This window comes from Tachyglossus aculeatus, chromosome X5 (assembly GCF_015852505.1).
Source record: "Tachyglossus aculeatus isolate mTacAcu1 chromosome X5, mTacAcu1.pri, whole genome shotgun sequence".
Taxonomy (NCBI): Eukaryota; Metazoa; Chordata; class Mammalia; order Monotremata; family Tachyglossidae; genus Tachyglossus; species Tachyglossus aculeatus.
This window is the reverse complement of record NC_052097.1, coordinates 9,815,845-9,836,216: the sequence shown is the minus strand read 5'-3', so window position 1 is coordinate 9,836,216 and position 20,372 is coordinate 9,815,845. Positions and strand designations below refer to the sequence as shown.

Here is a 20,372-nt window from a genome sequence, read left to right as displayed (position 1 = left end):
GGGTAAAATACAAGTCACTTTGGACACAATGTCTGTCCCACATTGGGCCCCCAGTCTAGGAGGGAGAACAGATATTGAATTCACGTTTTATAGACGAGGAAACTGAGGCACAGAGCAGTGAAGTGACTTGCCCAAAGGCGAGTGGCAGAGTTGGGATTAGAACTCGGGTCCTCTGACTCCCAAGGCTCATGCTCTTTTCACCAGGGCACGGTGCTTCTCTTCAAAAGCACGGCATCACCATTTCTCCTTACGCAGGAACTACTTGTGGCTCGTGTTCTAACCAGGACACGCTCGTTTTGTGGGAAAAATGTTCCTAATTCTTCCACTGTGTTCTATTCAAATCATGTCACAGAAACCCAGGTTACAGGGGATGTGGCTGTAATTGCCTCTAAGTGCTGAGCTGCCTCCAAACCACCTTGGGCAAGTCATTTAACTTCTCTTTGCCTCAGTTTTCTTATCTGTAAAGGGTGATTCAATGCATGCTCTCTCTCTTGCTCTTAGTCTGTGAGGTCCATGGGAGACAAAGACCTGATTATCTTGTCTCTACCCCCGCACTTAGTGTTTGGCACATAGAAAGCCTGGAAAAGATACCACAGTGAAGTGAAATAAACCGTCGCCTGAGCCCAGCACTGGGGCCCTGGACGGTCATGGACATCTACCTTGCCCGCCATGTGTTCTGTCGGCCCTTGGAGGTGGATTGAATACATTGCCGGGTACAATTACCTCATGGAATAAAATGAATCTTCTTTTAGACATCCCAGGGAGATAATTTGGACATAATGAAGATCCATAGTAATCAGATAATTACAATCGATTGCTCTTTAGACGTCTTGATGAGGTAATTAGGGTGTACTGGAAAAAAAAAGGGCTGGAACTGATTGATTGGCACAACCCTAATCTAAAAGATTCCTAATTATGTTTCTTTTCTTCTAATGGCTCATAAACAAACATCATTTCGGTGGTAGAATTTGTCAGGTGCCAGGTTTGCTGGGAACCGTAGCCTTGTGTACTATGCTGGCTTCGATGCTGAACACAATCTCATCCTTCTTCACTCCTGAAGCAGAAACAGGTTGGAAAGTAGCAGGGCCGAACGGAAAGAACACAGGCCTGGGAGTTAGAAGGGCATGGGCCCTAATCCCAGCTCTGCCACTTGTCTGCTGTATGACCTTGGGCAAGTCACTTCACTTCTCAGGAACTCAGTTGCTTCATCTGGCAAATGGGGATTAAGATTGTGAGCCCCTGACGGGTCAGGGACTATGTCCAACATGATTTGCTTGTATCCATCCCAGGGCTTAGTACAGTGCCTGGTGCATAGTAACCACTTAACAGTTGTCATTATTATTATCATTATTAATCCTGGCTCTCCACTTGCCTGCTCTGTGACCCTGGGTGGGCCACTTAACTTCTCTTTGCCTCAGTCTCCTCATCTGTATGTGCCTATGAGGGATGGTGATTTTGTCTGACCCGATGATCTTGTATCTATCCCACTGCTCAGGACAGTGCTCGGCACAAAATAAGTGCCTAAAATATCATTACTATCATTACCATTATTATTATTATGAGGTCCTTCAGTCCCTTTCAATTTTTTTGTGGGGGGGGGGGGGTAAGGGGGGCAGCAGTCGTGGTTCTAAACTTCCTGCCGTCTGCCTGGTGGAGATGACCAGGAGTGGCAGAAGGTAAGGGGTGAATTGTCAAGGGCAAAGTGTTCATGCATCTACAAGGCTGGGCACGTCCTTTGACTGTATTCATCTCTGCCCCAGAATATCCCATCTACTTGTTACCAGAAGCAGCATGACCTAGTGGGAAAGACCCCAGGATTAGAACTCAGGAGACCTGGGTTCTGACCCCGACTCCACCACTTAGCTGCTGTGTGACCTTGGGCAAATCACTTAACGTTTCTGGGCCACAGTTTCCTCCTCTGTAAAATGGGGATAATAATAATAACAACAATAATAATAATTGTGATATTTGTTAAGCTCTATGTGCCGGGTACTGTCCTTTTCTGGGCCACAGTTTCCTCCTCTGTAAAATGGGGATAATAATAATAACAATAATAATAATAACTGTGATATTTGTTAAGCTCTATGTGTCGGGTACTGTCCTAAGCACTGGGGTGGAAATGAGCAAATCTGGTTGGACACAGTCCCTGTCCCACATGAGGCTCACAGTCTTAATCACCGTTTTGCAGAGGCACAAAAAAATGAAGTGACTTGCCCAAAGTCATACAGCAGACAAGTGGTGGATCAGCGATTAGAACATACGTCCTTCTGAATCCCAGGCCCCCCATGATCTATCTATTAGACCACACTGCTTTGGAGATGAAACATCTGTTCTCTCTCCTCTTCACAGAAGACTGTGTCAATCAATCAATCGTATTTATTGAGCGCTTACTGTGTGCAGAGCACTGTACTAAGCACTTGGGAAGTACAAGCTGGCAACATATAGAGACAGTCCCTACCCAACAGTGGGCTCACAGTCTAGTCTTGTCTTATCTGAGTGTATTATATCTATGCCAGCTCTTACCATGCAGTAAACACTTAAAAAATACCGCTATAATAGTAATAGTAATAATAATGGCAATTATTAAGCGCTTACTATGTGCAAAGCACTGTTCTAAGTGCTGGGGAGGTTACAAGGTGATCAGATTGTCCCTCGGGGGGCTCACAGTCTTAATCTCCATTTTTCAGATGAGGTAACTGAGGCACAGAGAAGTTAAGTGACTTCATTCAATCATATCTACTGAGCACTTACTGTGTGCAGAGCACTGTACTAAGCGCTTGGGAAGTACAAGTTGGCAACATGTAGAGACGGTCCCTACCCAACCCAAAGTCACACAGCTGACAATTGGTGGAGTTGGGATTTGAACCTATGACCTCTGACTCCAAAAAGCCCATGCTCTTTCCACTGAGCCACGCTGCTTCTCTAGCCATGCTGCTTCTCTATTATTATTATCCCATTTAACAGGTGAAGAAACAGAGGTACAGAGAGGCTAGGCATTGCTCGCGGTCACGGGGAGGGCCAGTGGTGGAGCTGGGAATAGGAGCTAGGAGTCCTGCCTGTGAGACCAGGGCAGGTGATGCCCTCCGGACCCTCCCCACATCCCTACCACCCCCCGGGCACCATCACGGGGCAGAGGCAGCCCCTCTCCCGGGCTGTGCCGTGCTGATCGCCCTTGGCCCGTGTCACTTTCCCCACAGGAGGTTCTGCAGCTGGAGAGACAGACGGGGGGCCAACTGCTGGAAGACCCCAAGACCCTTCACTTCAAAGGCAGCCCCCACAACCTGCGCCTGTCTGTGCATGACATCCCCCACTCCTTATGGAAGAGCAAACTGCTGGCCAAATTCCAGGTGAGACCCCCACCTAGGAGAGAGCATGGCCCAAAGGCCGGTGGGGAAAGCGGGCCACACAGGAGGCTCAAATTGGGTGTGAGCTGGCCGGAAATCCAACAATCAGTGGTATTTATTGAGCGCTAGCTGTGTGCAGAGCACTGTACTAAGCACTTGGGTGAGGACAATACGACAGAGTTCGTCGACATGTTCCCTGCCCACAAGGAGCTTACGGTTTTGAGGAACCACTTCCCTTCCCTGCTCCCCTTCTCTCTCCAAAGACTGCACCCTCAAAGTCCTTTCTTTGGGTCATCAGAGGCCCGGGACATTCCGGGGTGGTGGGAGGCGGAGAAATGGTTAGACCCTCCCTCACCAGCCCGGCCTGCGGGTCCTTGGCCAGAGAGATCCCCTACCTTAGCCATCCCGGGAGGTTTCTGGGGTGTCTGGGAGGAAATCTGCGGCCTATCTGAGACCGCTCCGTCTGCATCCTGCAGGAAATCCCATTTTACCACGTCTGGAGCGGCTGCCAGAGGAATCTGCATTGTACCTTCACCTTGGAGCGGTTCAGCCTCAGCACGGTGGAGTTGGTGTGTAAACTGTGTGTGCGGCAAGTCGAGGGGGAAGGGCAGATCTTCCAGCTCAACTGCACTGTGTCAGAGGTACGAGGGGGACTGGGGCCGGGGGGAGTGACAGTGTTCGGTAGCACTGGAGTTACTAATTGCTTTTGCTGGGGCTGCTACTTGCTGCCCCACATAGAGTTCACAATTGAATAGATATGGAGAACTGGAGAAATTGTGGTGTTTGTTAAGGGCTTACCATGTGCCGGGCACTGTACTAAGCGCTGGGGTGGATACAAGCAACTTGGGTTGGACGCAGTCCCTGTCCCCCAGAGGGCTCTCTGTCTCAATCCCCATTTTACAGATGAGGTAACTGAGGCACAGAGAAGCAAAGTGACTTGCCCAAGGCCACGCAGGAGACGAGGGGTGGGGCCGGGAGTAGAACCCATGACCTTCTGACTCCCAGGGTCTACCCATTATGCTATGCTGCTTCCCCAGCATGATGTAAAATGGTGTCCTACCCCCATTTTACAGATGAAGAAACAGGCCCAGAGAGATTAAAGGACATGTGCATTGTCACAGAGTGGAAGAGTTGGGTCCAGATTTCAGGTCCCTGTCTTCCAGTCCTGTGCTCTTTCTTTCAATCAATCAATCAATCAATCAATCACATTCTAGAGGGGAAAATAGACAATGTAAATGAATAATATATAATTTACAAATATGTACATAAGTGCAGTGGGACTGAGGGTGGGATGAATACCAAGTGTCTAAAGGTCACAGATCCAAGTGCTTAGGTGATGCAGAAGGGAGAGGGAACCAGGAAAAGCAGGGTTTCATTGGCCTCTGGCCATTGTAAACTATACCTGACCCTTCGATTTTCTTCCCATCTTTCGTTTACGTAGTCATGTTTCTCCTCCATTTTTCTTTCCTTTATCCTCCTTCTTGTATTTCCTGTTTGATGCGCCTTCCTTACTATTGACTGGTGTCTCTGTGTCTCTCCCTGTGTCTTCCTGTCTCTCCCATTTCTCTGTGTTTCCCCATAATCCCAGAGGATTATGAGAAACAGCCACGCTCTTGCTTTGACTCTGCCCATCAGCACTAGCATTTCAACCCCTGGCAGGGACCTCGTTAGCATGAAGGCTCGGTAGCAGGGATGCTGATGTCTGAGGAGCAGGGCTACTCCAGAAATTCATTGATTGCGGGAGCTTTCCAGAGCTCTAATCATTAGTCCGGTCACTGGCACAGAACTGTGGCAATGCTCAGCCTTGTAGAGTGACTAGATGGGACACTTGTTCAAGCCGGAGGCGGGGAAGGAGAGGGAGAAGAGGGGTGGGGAGACCGAGGCCTGAGATGGAACTGAACTTCCCACCTCCCACTGAGGAAAGGGAGTTCAGAGCCCAGCCAGAGTGCCTTACTGCCAGGCTCCGGAGCTACAGCATGGGGCCCTTAGCAAATATTTATTATTAGCACTATTCTTCTTATTATTATTATTGTTGCTTTAATGAAGCTCTATAAAGTGCTTACCAATATGCCAAGGACAGTGGTAAATGCTGGGAAAAGAGCCAATTAAGGCCCACTCCCTGGGCCCAGAGGATCTGCCAGTCTCATGGGGAGGATCAGCCTGGAGAACAGGAAATCTCACACAACACAAAGAGTATGGATTCGAAATTCAAGACACAAATACCAACAGCAAAACCTGGGGAAGCAGCAGGGCCTAGTGGAAAGAGCACAGCCCCGGGGGGGCAGAGGAACTGGGTTGTAATCCCGGCTCCGCCACTTAGCTTCCTGTGTGACCTCAGGCAAGCCACACAAGTTCTGGCCCTCAGTTTCCTTATCTGTAAAATAATAATAATAGTAATAGCATTTATTAAGCGCTTACTATGTGCCACGCTCTGTTCTAAGCGCTGGGGAGGTTACAAGATGAACAGGTTGTCCCACAGGGGGCTCACAGTCTTAATCCCCATTTTACAGATGAGGTAACTGAGGCCCAGAGAAGTGAAGTGACTTGCCCAAAGTCACACAGCTGACAAGTGGCGGAGCTGGGATTTGAACCCATGACCTCTGACTCCAAAACCCAGGCTCTTTCCACTGAGCCATGCTGCTTCTCTGAGGGTTCATTACCTGTTCTCCCTGCTACTTAGACTGTGAGGCTTGTGTGGGACAAGGACTGTGTCTGATCTGATGATCTGAAAACTACACTAGCGTTTGCCACATCATAGTAGGCACATAAGCAATCAATCAATGGTATTTATTGGGAGCTTGCTGGGTGCAAAGCACTGTACGAAGCGCCTTGGTGAGTACAGTACAATAGCTGGTAGACATGTTCCCTGCCCATAAGGCTCCGCCAATTGTCAGCTGTGCGACTTTGGATAAGTCACTTAACTTTTCTGTGCCTCAAGTTACCTCATCTGTAAAATGGGGGTTGACTGTGAGCCCCCGTAGGACAACCTGATCACCTTGTAACCTCCCCAGCGCTTAGAACAGTGCTTTATACATAGTAAGTGCTTAATAAATGCCATTATTATTATTATTATTATTATTACGAGCTTACACTCTAGAGGAGGAGCTTATTGTCTAGAGGACGGAAACAACAACTATTATTTGTTACTAGAGAAGCAGTGTGGCTCAGTGGAAAGAGCCCGGGCTTTGGAGTCAGAGGTCATGGGTTCAAATCCTAGCTCCACCACTTGTCAGCTGTGTGATTTTGGGCAAGTCACTTCACTTCTCTGGGCCTCAGTTACCTCATCTGTAAAATGGGGATGAAGACGGTGAGCCCCCCGTGGAACAACCTGATCACCTCGTAGCCTCCCCAGTGCTTAGAACAGTGCATTGCACATAGTAAGCGCTTAACAAATGCCATCATTATTATTATTATCACTTTTATTATTATTGTTACAGTTACGCAGGAGACTGCACCTCCTTATTGTCACAAGACTCCAGGCCCACAGTCCTTGGCCACAATCTTCTCCATATTCAAGGGTTCTGAAGGGGCTTCTGCCCTTGCCCTGACCCCTCCCCATCCTGCTGTTAGAGAGAGAAGAGCTTGTCTCCTTTGGGATGTGGAGGGAGGGGACAGGCTGCCCTGGTGACCCAGTGCCCTCCTTTCAACCTCTTTCCCTGCCCTGGTCCTTGGCTTGTAGATTTCTGGTACTAAGGGGACCATGTGTATCCAGGCCCGCATCATTCCAAATTCATAATCTGGGACACATTCAATCAATCAATGGTATTTATTGAGCACTTATTGTGTGCAGAGCACTGTACTAAGTGCTTGGGAGAGAAAACGCCAAGGCAGTTGACAGAAATGATTCCCTGCTCTCAAATAACTTAGAATCTAGTGGTGGATACAGACATTTTAAAAAAAACACAGGTAGTGGGGGACACACAAACACATTTAAAATAAAACACAGGTAGGGGAAATGGCTGTGGATACAGATATGTATAGAAGTGCTGTGAGGCTGGGGTATCGAAGTGCTTGAAGGTAGACAGCCAAGTGCATAGGTGACACAGAATGGAGGGAGAACAGAGTGGGGAGAAAAGAAGTGGATCAGGGAAGGCCTCTTGGAGGAGATGTGGTTTGCGTAGGGGGTGACCAGTGACAACAGCCGATTTGGGCCTGAATGGCTTTCTCTGTCCAATTTCTACGGGGCCTTTTTCAGGTGAAGGGCTTCAGGCTCCCTGGGCTCTGAGGTTTGAACCCATTAGGGTCTTATTCCGTCATCGACACCCGGGTGGGAGGGAGAGGGGAAGGAGGGAAATCTTCCTCCAGGGAGGGTCCTAGACTGATGCGGAACTTCCTTGGAGGCTCTGGCTTCTGGCCTTCTCCAGGGCCTTCACCTTCTCCTCCGGAAGGGTCTCCCACTGTGAGCCTGGAGGCCTCTGTCCCAGCTCTCCCCGTGATGGTTTGACCTTCCCCTCTCTTCCCCTTCACTCCTGGTTGAGCACATTTGGAGGGCTGGCGATCAATCTGGGCCAGAGGCCTCCATCGAGGTTAATCCTCACAGCGGGCCAATAAATCGGCCACCGGATCGATACCGCCCTTCCTCTCAGATGGTGCATGGGCTGAGTTGACCAATGCCCACTAAGGAGGCCAGCTGTTCCCCCCTCCCTGCCCATCCCACCAGGGGAGAGTAGGTGCAGATGTCTTGCTTTTTTTTTTTTTCCACTGACGTGATGCCACCCCTTCTCTTTGGAACCCAGGAACCTGTGGGCATTGACTTCCCCCTTTTGGATTCGGCGAGTACCGTGACGACCATCACTGGGCCCAGCACTTTCAGCATCCCCCTGCCCATCCGGCAGAAACTGTGCAGCAGCCTGGATGCCCCCCAGACCCGAGGCCACGACTGGAGGATGCTGGCCCACAAGCTGAAACTGGATAGGTAGGTGCCACCCACCTCAGAGGTCTGCAGAGGCGTCAAGCATCATTCATTTATTCATTCAATCGTATTTATTGAGCGCTTACTGTGTGCAGAGCACTGTACTAAGAGCTTGGGAAGTACAAGTTGGCGACATATAGACGGTCCCTACCCAACAGCGGGCTCACAGTCATGGGAGTGGGGTCCTGTCCCAAGGGTGACGGTGTTTTTTTTTTTAATGGCATCTGTTATGCTCTTATTCTGTGCCAGGCACTGTACTAAAGCGCTGGGTTAGAGACAAGCTAAACAGGTTGGGCACAGTCCCTGTCCCACCTGGGGCTCGCAATCTTAATCCCCATTTTACAGATGAGGGAAAGGAGGCCCAGAGAAACGAAGTGACTTGTCCAAGTCACACAGCAGACTTGTGACGGAGCAGAGATTAGAACCCAGGTCCTTCTGACTTCCAGGCCTGCACTTGAAGCAGCAAGGCTCAGGGAAAGAGCCCGGGCTTTGGAGTCAGAGGTCGTGGGTTCAAATCCCAGCTCCGCCACTTGTCAGCTGTGTGACTTTGGGCAAGTCACTTAACTTCTCTGTGCCTGTTACCTCATCTGTAAAATGGGGATGAAGACTGTGAGCCCCACATGGGACAACCTGATTGCCTTGTATCCCCCCAGCACTTAGAACAGTGCTTTGCACATAGTAAGCGCTTAACAAACACCATTGTTATTATTATTTATTATTATCCACTAGGCATGCTATCTTCGGCCTTCACCGGGCAGGATAGGTGGCTACTGTGGGCAGGGAATGTGTCTGTTCTATTTTTCTATTGTACTCTCCCAAGCGCTTAGTATAGTACTCTGCACACAGTATGTGCTCAATAAGTATGATTGACTGAGGGGGCAACCCTGTCCAGCTCACTCACTACTAAATGTATTATAATAATAATAATTGTGGCATTTGTTATGCACTTACTATGTGCCAGGCAAATCGGGTGGGACACAGTCCCTGAATCATGCAGGGCTCACAGTCTCAATTCCCATTTTACAGATGAGGGAACTGAGGCCCAGAGAAGTGAAGTGACTTACCCAAGGTCACGCAGAAGACAAGTAGCAGAGCTGGGATTGGAACCCATGACCTTCTGACTCCCAAGCCCGGGATCTTTCCATTGAGCCATGCTGCTTCTCTATGATCATTAACAATGTTATTACCGTGACTACTACTATTAAGCACTTATCATCATCATCATCAATCGTATTTACTGAGTGCTTACTATGTGCAGAGCACTGTACTAAGCGCTTGGGAAGTACAGATTGGCAACATATAGAGATAGTCCCTACCTAACAGTGGGCTCACAATCTAAAAGGGGGAGACAGAGAACAAAACCAAACATACTAACAAAATAAAATAAATAGAATAGATATGTACAAGTAAAATAAATAAATGTTATTACGTTATGTTATTACTAATACTAATAATCACTGAGACCTGTTGAAAACAGATCACTGTAGTAAGCGTTTGGGAGAGTACAATGTGGTAGAGTTGATTGACATGATCCCTGCCCATAAGGAATTTACAGTTTAGAGAGCAAGAAGTAAGTACTTATAACAAGCACTTTAATGCCAAGCAGGATGTTAAACAAGGGGATAGGTGCAAAATGATCGTAACAGTAAAAATCCCTCTCCCACAGGTGGCTCAAAGCAGGAAGGACTCTAACCCCATTTTATAGATGAGGAGATGGAGGCACAGAGAGGTGAAGTGACTTGCCAAAGGTCACACAGCAAACAAGGGACAGAGCTGGGATTAGTAGTCAGCCCTCCTAACTCCCAGTCCCACCCTCTCTCCCCTAGCTTATGCTCTGCATGGCCAGAGATCTGAGGTAGGTCAATTCCCACCCATGGTCTTTGTCCAGCTGGGCATGGGAACCATCTCCGCCTGGTTGTCCACCCGGTAAAACCCAGGAAACCCAGAGTTTCCATGGTCAAGTGCAGATTCAGCAGGAAGGGGTGACACCCCTCACGCCACCTCCCACCCCCGACTAGTTCCAGCTAGAGTGGGTAAGGCCTCACCCGTTTGTCTGAGTCTGCCATTCAGTCTCACCACTATGGCCAAGCTCGTAGGCCAGTGGCCCTTCCTCAGGGTCCAGAGGGGTTCCTACATTTCCCCCGAGGCCCCGGTGCCAATCGCCCTTCTGGGAAGGGTCCGGAGCAGGGAGACGCCCTCTCACCTGGGCCGTCGGACCCTCTCTTTTGTCCCCGCTCCAGGTACCTGAATTATTTTGCGACGAAACCGAGCCCTACCGGAGTGATCCTGGATCTGTGGGAAGCGCAGAACTTCCCGGACGGGAACCTGAGCACGCTGGCGGCCGTCCTGGAGGAGATGGGGCGGCCTGAGACCGTGGCGTCCTTGGCCGCCGAAGGGCAGTACTGAGGGCGCCCGGGATGAGGGGCCCCGGGGGTGTGGGAAGCGAGACCCTGCCTCCTCCCCGCCCCACCTGTGGGAGAGAGCCGGACTACGAGCCAACCGAGGAACTTCACAGAGCGCCGTTCCGACGAGACAAAGACGGTCCTCGGATCCCCGCGACCACAGGACTTCAGAGAAACCATGCGAAATTGAACCTCGAATGGAGAAATCAACCTACTTGCCTCTCAGCTGGGCTGTTCGCTGCTTGGTACAGGATTTTACAGTTTCCTAGGAAACGCTTTTTATTGCTATCCAGCTCTATGGATGAACTTTCTTAACAAACCCAGTTTTTATGAACGTTGTTTACATCGAATACTGGACAGGGGTGAGGATGCAGTCTGGGCCTCCTCCTATATGTTTTTTTTCAAGCGGTCCGGGACCGGGGTTCGTGGGGCGAGGGGATGGTGGTTGGTGGTTCCATATCCAACTGGTGAGCCCTTCCGCTGCGAATCCTGCTCGGAGAGCCGCTTGGATCATCGACCTCCGCCATTCAACGTCGGCCACCGCGGTGCATGGGGCTAGAGTGGATACATATGGTGAGTGGAGCGGCCAAGAGGAAGCAGGAAGGCTGACCGCCCCCCAACCCCGTTCTGGCTGCCGCCCATGCTGGTCTCTCTGGGGAACCATGATAACAGGGGTGGAGGGGAGTAGTTGGTTTTCAACCAAAAGCCTCTCTGTGCCATGTATGTGGGCACCTGAGAGGTGGAAAGGAGTCGGGAAGATATATCCTGAATGTAATTACGGTTAGTATTGATTAGAATTTGCCAGCACTCTGGTGCGTCTTAGCGTGGTCGGCATCACAGTTGGGTGCTTAGTGGAACCCAGCCTCACACTTCTCAGGAGGAGACGTGTCTTTTAACAAATTTGCATTCTCTTCAGCTAGTCCCCTCCGGGGGCGGGCCCCTGTTGCCTTTCCTCATGACCCTTTACCCCGGCAGTTCAGCCAGGAAGCAGAGAGGGGCCGTGGGAGGATCCATCCTCTTGGCCACCCCTCATGGGTAGGGATGAACCATCCACCCTCCCTAATGTACCCCCTAGTCCACCCACCCCTCACCTCTTATCCACGAATTTATCCAAATCCCCTTGAACCTTCTGCTGTTCTCAGCCTGTACCTCTTTCTGGGGCGATGAGATGTTGTATGCGTCCTATCTGGTGTACTTTCCTCCTTCGACTCGTGCCCCTTTGATGGTGTGGGAGTTCGTGCTGCCTTTCAGTGTTTCCCTGTCATGATTTCGTCCACTTGAATCCCACCCCCTCTCAGCCTGTGTCGTTCCAGACAGATGTAATCTATCATCACTGCTTCATCTCTGACCATTCTGGTCTCTCTTCTGTACATTTTCCGACTCCATTATGTCTTCCCTAAGTGGTGGTGATCAGAACTCCCGCGTAGGGGCTCTAAAGAGCGGCAGAATGGTGGCTCCTTTTTGTATGTTTGTTTTCCTAGGCCCTCCCTCCCGAGATCAGGAATTCAGTTAGCTAAGCCCAGCATTTGACTGAGATGCAGTCTAAATCCTTCTCTGCTCCACAGTCATTCTCCTACACTAGACGACGCTGTCAGCCTGGGTCCGAGACATGGTAGGTGACTGAAGGAAATGGTCTCTGATGAACGTGGTGAAGTTTCTCCATTCTCTTGTTCTAATAATATCATGCTACATGTAGAACTGAGCGCCCAAATCAGCATTGTTTTTATAGTAACCTTTACCTTGCTTTCAGGGGAATACCAGTCTTTGCAGACAGATAGGGTGCATGTGTCTGGCAGGACAGTCTATCTTTGCTAAAGATCGCTGCGTTTGGGGCCTGTGGAAAAAAAAATCAGCATGAATGGCAATCTGTTCCATGCTGGGTGAATGTAAAGATCGGCCTTGGCTGTGCTGATGCAGTTAGTCACCTGCCTCGTGAGCTTCCTGAATCCACAGCTCCAGCCTCCCAAGTCTTGTCTGCTGTCGCGCCATCCATCTCGTCTGTGGAGGTCTCTCTCCTTGAAACACTTTTCCTGCCCTGCCTGCTTCTCTGTGCCCTATACAGTTCAGACAGTCATGACTTGGGTCTCTTGCTGACCTCTCTGCTTCTCCATGCCCCTCCCAGCCAAGCTCTGTTGGGATGGACATTGCCTCGATGCTGGTAAGCTGACTGCATTCTGGGATCGTGCTGTTTAGAGAATCTTTTTTGGCCACCAGACCTTGATCAGGGTTCCCAGATGATTCCTGAGGTACTCGGTGAGGTATCCAGATGGGGCAGGTCAAAGTTCAACAGCCGTTCAGAGAGGTTCTAAAGTGAATTAATGAATAACTTCATAGGCCTTCAGTTTGGTGTGATACTTCAGAACTCATTGGTGCCACTCAACTAGTTTCCCCAAGGTGATTTCTTGGTTCGGTTTCCACTTCTTTGTTTGTGCTTCACTGTGTGGTGTGCTGCCTGGGAAGCAGAATTCAGTGACAACGTTAGCTCCGTTTCGGTTACCGCATAACTGTGGATCTTCTCAGCTTACAGTCCATATAGAGCACTTTGCTAGCCCTTCAAGGTGATCTATCCCCGTTCACTTCCTTGTGGTATGTGCCTCCAGAATTGTCACTGGCAAAGTGATTCCTGATCATTTGCATGTTATTGGCATACAGTTCCTGAATATCCATCTCAGGGACTTCGAATGATGCTCTCAGAGCCTTTCAAGTGGGAAGACTTTCCAGGTGGATGAAAAATGGATTCCGACTTCAGCTTCTCCACAGGCTCATCAAACAGGGATGGCGGATAAGAGCTTGAATGAGGCCGGCCATACTGCACCGTCCTACTTTGATGTCAAAAAGAGGTCAGAGGCGGCATCTCCGGCTGACGCTGAAGGCCAAGGTACTTGGAGAAAGTGGCAGATTTGCTTAGCCGTTATCAGAGGCAGGTCTGCTAATGCCTGCTTTGGGGGGCTCTTAATGGACTTGGTAGAGTTGAATGTATGAACTCTGTTTCATTGTCCTCTCCCAAGCACTTAGTACAGTGCTCTGCACAGAGTAGGTAGGCACCGTTGATTGCTTTGGAGAGCTGACGCATGAGGAAGGGAGGTCTTGCTGTTGCATCCCTCCACTCTGTTCATATCATCTATGCTCTAAAATTCACATCTGCTCTGCACCATTGTGGCCTAAATCCACACTGTGATTCTGGGAGGCTCTAAAGGACGCAGTGCGGCCTAGTAGAAAAAGTGAGGACCTGTGTTCTAATCCTGGCCCCGCCGCTTGCGGTGTGCCCTTTGGCAAGTCACTTCACTTATTTTTGCCTCAGTTTTCTCGTCTGTAAAATGGGAATTAAATCCTACTCCCTCCTACTTAGTAGACTGAAGGCCCCATGTGGAAGAACCCGATTATCTTGTATCTATCCTAGCGCTTAGCATGGCCCAGAATAAGCTTTCAGTAAATACCACAAGTAAGTTAGCTGGAATCTGAAGTAGCCTGCCCTAAAGGAAATCAACCCAGGGGTAGGTTGGCAGAGGAGCAGCCTGATTGTTTCCACATTTGACCCTCTTGCCTTACTTCCGGATGCCCTCTAAGAGATCCTGGGTCATGGATTTGGTGTTGAGAAGGAACAGCTTTCACAAATATCTAATCGTGGGTTCCTTCTCAATTAGTCAATTTTCCACAGATGTACTATGGCAACCAATTTGGCATAAGGCCTGCTTCAAACCTGGCTCCTCCAGGGTTTGTCGGTCAACCAGTCACTGGTGTTTGGGTGCTTCTGTGTACAGGACACTGGAATAAGGGCTTGGGAGAATATCCTAGAGTTGCCAGACTGACCTTTAGAATACCTCTAGAGTTGCAGTCTAGTAGGGGAGAGAGACCTTAAAATAAATTACAGATCTCATTCCCAGTGATCCTAGTCACATTCTAAGGCTCTTTCCCTGGTTGTGGTTTCTGTTACTCCGAAGGACCAAAGTGAATCTAGGAAATCACCATGTCCCAGGGGAGAAAGAACTCTGCTGAAGAAGACAAAAATGGTAGTTAATCCAACCTGGTACAACAATCAATACTACTTACTGAGCATCTATTCTGCCCCGAGCACTGTACTAAGTGCATGGGCATACAATGGAATTAGTAGATATAATCCCTGCCCTCAGGGCACTGGCAATCAAAAAGATGCCGTGTTGTCACTGATGAGGGACATTTGGAACTGTAAATCTTTCCTCGTGTCCATCTTCAAGGGACAAAGATAGACTGACTTGGATTCACATGAGATCAGGTGCTCTCCTGCAGCCCGGTACTCCTCACCCAAATTCCCCATCCTTTTTACAGCCAGAGTCAGTGGGTGAGTTGGGTTCCTCCTTGGCATCCTTCCCTCTGGACTCAAGGTCAGTGTCCCTCAGTGGGCAGAGATTGGAGGAGATGAGGGAGAGGTCCCCCGTGGGTGGAGGGCAAGATACCAAACCAGCTAACTGGGCCCCTCATACTCAAGATGGTGGAAATGGGAGATTTGTGCTCCCCCTGCCTTTTTTTTTTTTGATGATATTTGTTAAGTAGTTACTTTATGCATTGTACTAAGCACTGGGGTAGATACAAGCCCATCAGGTTATACACAGATCATGTCCCAAATGGGGCTCACATTTTACAGATAAGTGAGGCACAAAGAAATTAAATGACTTGCCAAAGGACACACAGCAGACATGTGGTGGAGCTGAGATTAGAACTCAGGTTCTCCGACTCTCAGGCCCAGGATCTTTCCACTAGGCCACACTGCTTCCCTTCTACCTCCCTCTTCTTTCCCCCATGCCCCCTTCCTTAAATCTGTACAAAGTGATGGGGTAGAGACAAGCCAATCAGTTTGGACACAGTCCGTGTCCCACACAGGGCTCCCAGTCTTAATCCCCATTTCACAGTTGAAGAAATTGAGGCACAGAGAAGTGAAGTGACTTGCCCCAGTCACACAGTGGACGCGTGGTGTAGCTGGGATTGGAACCCAGGTACTTCTGACTTCCAAACCCATGCTCTTATCCACTAGGCCACACAGTTTCTTGTCTTAGGCGAAAGAGCCCTCCAGGTTGGTCAGCTAGGGTAGTCTCTCTTCCCCATCCTCCCTTCCTGCCTCTCTCTCACTTCCCAGGAAGGAGAAGCTTAGGAAGCTGGCAGATGCCAACATCCGCACGGTGTTGAAAAAGTATTATGGTTCTCTAATGCCCTTTTCCTGCTGTGTGGCTTTGGGCATGTGACTTAACCTCTCTGGGCTTAGCTTTCTGCCAGGAAAAAAGAACACCATCCTGTTAGAAGTGCTGGGTTGCAGTAGAGAAGCAGCGTGGCTCAGTGGAAAGGGCACGGGCTTGGGAGTCAGAGGTCATGGGTTCAAATCCAGGCTCCCCCAATTGTCAGCTGTGTGACTTTGGGCAAGTCACTTCACTTCTCTGGGCCTCGGTTCCCTCATCGGTAAAATGGGGATTAAAACTGTGAGCCCCCCGTGGGACAACCTGATCACCCTGTATCCTCCCTAGCGCTTAGAACAGTGGCTTTGCACATAGTAAGTGCTTGACAAATGCCATTATTATTATTATTATTATTATTATTATTTTGGTTTTGGCCCTGGTAAGATTGATTGGAATGGGGATGGTGCGAAGTGGGCAGCTAGGGCGGGCACAGGCTGCCCTCTCGTGGTGCACAGTGAAAATCCCGGAGTCTGCAAAGCTTTCAGCTCCTCTGGTGCATGAATCCGCACCTCTGAGCCAGCTAAAGGAAGAACCAGGGATTAAAACTCTTAAAACTCAGAGTCCGGGACTCTAAATTATACTCTAATTAACCATCTCAGAATCTGGGGAGAGTACAACATCCCCCCCTGCCCCCATTCATTCGTTCAATCCCATTTATCGAGCGCTTACTGTGTGCAAAACACTGTACAATATAACAACAAACAGCCACGTTACTGTCCCAGCGAGCTCACAGCACTGGGTAGACATCTCTAGGGGCAGGCTGGGCACCAGGAATAGGACGAGAGAAAGAAATAGATAAAACTGTAACTAGGTATCCGCAAGCGTGGACGGGACTCTTTAGATCTCCCTTATTTAAAACGACCGACGTTCCAACCTGTTAAAGCATTCTGATGTTCCTTTAATTACCTTACATTTTCCTCTGGCTAACGGAGGGGCCCATCCGCTCACTGCCGGAGTCCCCGGTACTCAATATGGTGGTTTGCTGAGGTGAGGGGCTTCTTCAAGGAGCAGGTTGGAACATGCCATGATAGGCTCTGGATGGAGAGTTGGAGAGGAAAAGAGTTGTCAGTCACCTGCCCTTTCCTGCTTCTCCCTCACCTCCACAGGAAGGAGAGGCCGAAGAAGCTGACAGATGCCAACATCCAGCCGATGTTTAAAAAGTTTTATGGCTTTTTGATGCCCTTTGCCTGTTGTGGGACTTTGGGCAAGTCACTTAGCCACCCTGGGCTTAATTTTCTGCCAGGAAAAAAGAACACCAAACTCTTAGAAATGCTGGGTGTATTTTTTTTTCCAAGCAGCACACCCCAAATTGAGGTGTCCCGTAGGACATAATTCCAGGGGCTTGTGGAGCTGCTGTTCTGAGCTGCCCCAAGAGTAGGGTGTGGGCTACCGGATGGTTCAGACAAGCCCAACAAGGAGCAGAGCATTTTCCCCTGACCAGCATGGGAATTGGGTTTAGAGGCAACAAAGACAGAAGCTCACAGCCGGTTTGAAGAGCCGTTAGGGGAATTATCAGCTGGTTGCTTATCGCAGAACTAAATGTGGTGTTCAGTGCATCCTCCCGGCTGAGCACTGGGGTTGATGCACGAATTTTTAGTTGGAGCTAGCTCACTGAAGAGGGAGGGAGAAGTTCTTTTATCCCCATTTTACAGGTGAGCAAACAGGCACAGAGAAGTGAAGTGACTTACCCAGGTCACACTGCAGGCAAGCGGCGGAGCCAGGATTAAAACCCAGATCTCCTGGCTCCCAGGCCTGTGCTCTTTCCACTAGGCCACTTACTTTTCTCCTTGTCAGGTGTCTCTCGGGTCTCAGGGATGACATTCTACATCTGGTATGGGTGCCAAATGGGCCTGGCTTAACCCCATTTGCGACGCCATGATGTTGAGAAGGATGCATCTCTGGGTTGGCTGTAGATGTTCTCCATGACAGGCTCCGGCAGCAGACAGAATCCTGGGAAAATCCCTGTAATGTGCAAGTTAGCCCACAAACACACTTTTGGCTGAGAAAATACCAGGCAGAATATTGCGAGCAGCCTTTGTTTCAAGTTTTGCCTGCCCAACCAGGGTGAAATGGAATCGTGAGGCAGCTCTCTGGTTCGTGCAAGGCCAAGCGAGGTCACAGGGCACGGATTTTCCCAGAGGTCTCTGGTGTGGACCCCTCCAACCACCCGCTGAACAACACTCAACCTCTTGCAGCCTCAATCCCCATACTTCCCACCACTGGATTCAAGTGGGTGGGGGCAACGGGGGAAGGAGAGGTGACTCTGGAGTCTGCCCCCATCTTGAGGGGGTCTTCACTGGTGACCTGGCCCTGGTCGATCGTGTGTTGCTTTTCTTTTTTTGGCAGCGAGGGCAGACGGACTGAGGTCCTAGGGGTGTCGTGGCCATAGCTCTGGGGTCGTTCTCGTCCCCAGGCAGAGCCGTGACATCCGAGCATGACAGCTCCCGCTAGCTCGGTCGGGCTGGCTCAATCCTGATGGAGGAGCAGCGCCCGAGGACGGGTAGGGGCAGACGGCAGACCTTAAATCTTTGTGTCTTTGTGGTGCCTGGGTCGCTCTCTGTCTGGCCCCCATCCCCGAACCCACCCCGCATCATCTAGACACACAAAAACGAAGTACAGAGAGACTCCAGCTCTCTTCTCACCTCTTCCGTTCCAAACTCACTCCCAAAAGTGGGCGCTTAACTGACTCACTCGTGGGATCTCCGGGGGTACGGCAGGAGTGTGGGCTCTGTGAGAAAGCAAGGGCGTTTACTAAGTGGACATTGGAACCGTAATGCTTCCCACTTGCCCTGGACCCAGAACCTCTTGCAGCCTCCAGCAAAGGTCAGAGGTGCCAGTGAGAACCAGGTGGCCCCAGCTTGGGGAGAGGGGTGGCGGCCCAGCTGAACGGCAAAAGTTATTTACAGGGTTTGCCTATTTTTGTTTTTTGGGTTTTTTTAAAAAAGAAACGTGGCTTTTCCGACACGGAACACACTTCTTTTGTGGTTGTGGATTTCCCTGTTGCTGTATCTTCTATGCAATCCCTTTTCTAAGGACTCCCCACCCATGCAGAGCTGTCTGGGCCCAGAGTTGTGTCCAGCGCCGGATGGTAGCGGACTGTGGCTTCTCGCTCTGCCTGAGCCTGCCTTCCCCTCCTGGCCGTCTCCCCGTTTGTAAACTGCCTGCATTTATGCTGTCCGCCTGATATGTACAAAGTGTAAGAAAGAATTTTTAAACGGCTAATAAATTATATTTATAAGCACCGGCCTGGTTTGCTCCCTTCTGTGTGTGTGTGTGGGGGGGGGGGGGGGGGGGGGGGTCCCTCACCTGTTTGGGGGTCACAGCCACTTGCACAAAGGTGATGTGATCCCTACCTGCCGCCGTCAGCCCAGTTGATCCCGTTCTGGGGGGCTTGCCCAGGCCTGCAAAGAGAAATCACAGACATGAGGGGGCCGCCCCAAACTCTCTGATGACACCGAGGTCTGAGCGATGGAGATGGGGCTTTGGCTGTAACGGGAGGGATGCTGGAGAGATTTGGGGGAAGACAAGGCTTTGTTTCTGGATTGGGCCATCGTGGACTCATTTACTCGCTCTGGCTAGCAATGGGGAAGATGCCTATCAATACAGGAGGCAAGGGATGGTTTTCACTGGCCCGGGGACTTCCAAAGCCCAGTAGAATTGTGGGTTGATAACTATCCGCCAAAGGCTCATGCCACCTGATCATATCTGGTTTCCCCAATTCAATAACTTGCAATGATAATAAATTACAATTGGGGTATTTAAACGTTTCCTGTGTACAAAGCACTGTGCTAAGCCCTGCAGTAGATACAGTACAATCAGATGAGACACGTCCTTTCTTCTCCCTCAGAGACTGAGCCCCGCCGGGTAGAGAAAACAGGTATTAAAACCCCATTTTATAGATAAGGAAACAGACACAAAGGAGTCAAATGACTCGACCAAGGTCACAGGGCAGGCATGTGGCAGAGCCAATCAATGGTACTTACTGTGTGCAGTGCACTGTACTAAAAGTACAATACAATAGAGATGGCAGACACTTCCCCCGCTTACAAGAACGCAGAGATCTGCTCTTTCCGTAGGTTAGGCTTCTTCTTTTGTCCACAGCGGCTGTGGACAAGATCCTGGAAAATTCAGACATCTCCAACTCAGGCTGTACTGTTTTCCACATACCTCCCCTGCCTCCTTCCCACTCTTGCTTAATAGTCAAATACTGAACTTCAGTCAGGGCTGAGGTGGGAAAGAAAACACAAAACAGCCTATTGATTCCCCATTGTAAAAAAAAAAAAAACCTCTCTTTTTCCCAAGTCTCAGGAAAATAAAATCCAAAGCAGGCCCTTTTTTATGGAAGACAGAAGTTTCACTTGAGCAAAACAAAAGCTCTGTTTTCCCAAGAGGTGAGGGGGGAAATGAAACCATTTTATTTGGGGAATGTTAAAACAAAGCCATATACCATTTGTAACAAATGCAATATAACAATTTGTTCCCTAGTTTGAATAATTACAGTATGTACAGT

At 49.7% G+C, this 20,372-nt stretch overlaps 1 protein-coding gene and 1 long non-coding RNA gene across 3 annotated transcripts in view; one reads left to right on the top strand and one right to left on the bottom strand.

The window, feature by feature from the left end:
- The window catches only part of UNC5C (unc-5 netrin receptor C), a 253,758-nt gene extending 243,075 nt beyond the window's left edge, over nt 1–10,683 (top strand). For both annotated transcript variants that reach the window (XM_038769302.1, XM_038769301.1), the window contains 4 exons: nt 3,198–3,347; nt 3,821–3,985; nt 8,081–8,259; nt 10,497–10,683. In XM_038769302.1, the coding sequence (XP_038625230.1) occupies nt 3,198–3,347; nt 3,821–3,985; nt 8,081–8,259; nt 10,497–10,662 (660 nt within the window). In that variant the 3' untranslated portion in view covers nt 10,663–10,683. The remainder of the gene's footprint in view (nt 1–3,197; nt 3,348–3,820; nt 3,986–8,080; nt 8,260–10,496) is intronic.
- Nucleotides 10,684–11,125: 442 nt separating this feature from the next.
- Nucleotides 11,126–18,952, bottom strand: LOC119947693. Its single transcript, XR_005456520.1, has 5 exons — nt 18,505–18,952; nt 17,642–17,824; nt 16,769–16,896; nt 11,808–13,110; nt 11,126–11,213 (listed from the first exon to the last, which is right to left on the bottom strand). It is a non-coding gene; the product is annotated as an uncharacterized LOC119947693 (long non-coding RNA).
- Nucleotides 18,953–20,372: the final 1,420 nt, after the last annotated feature.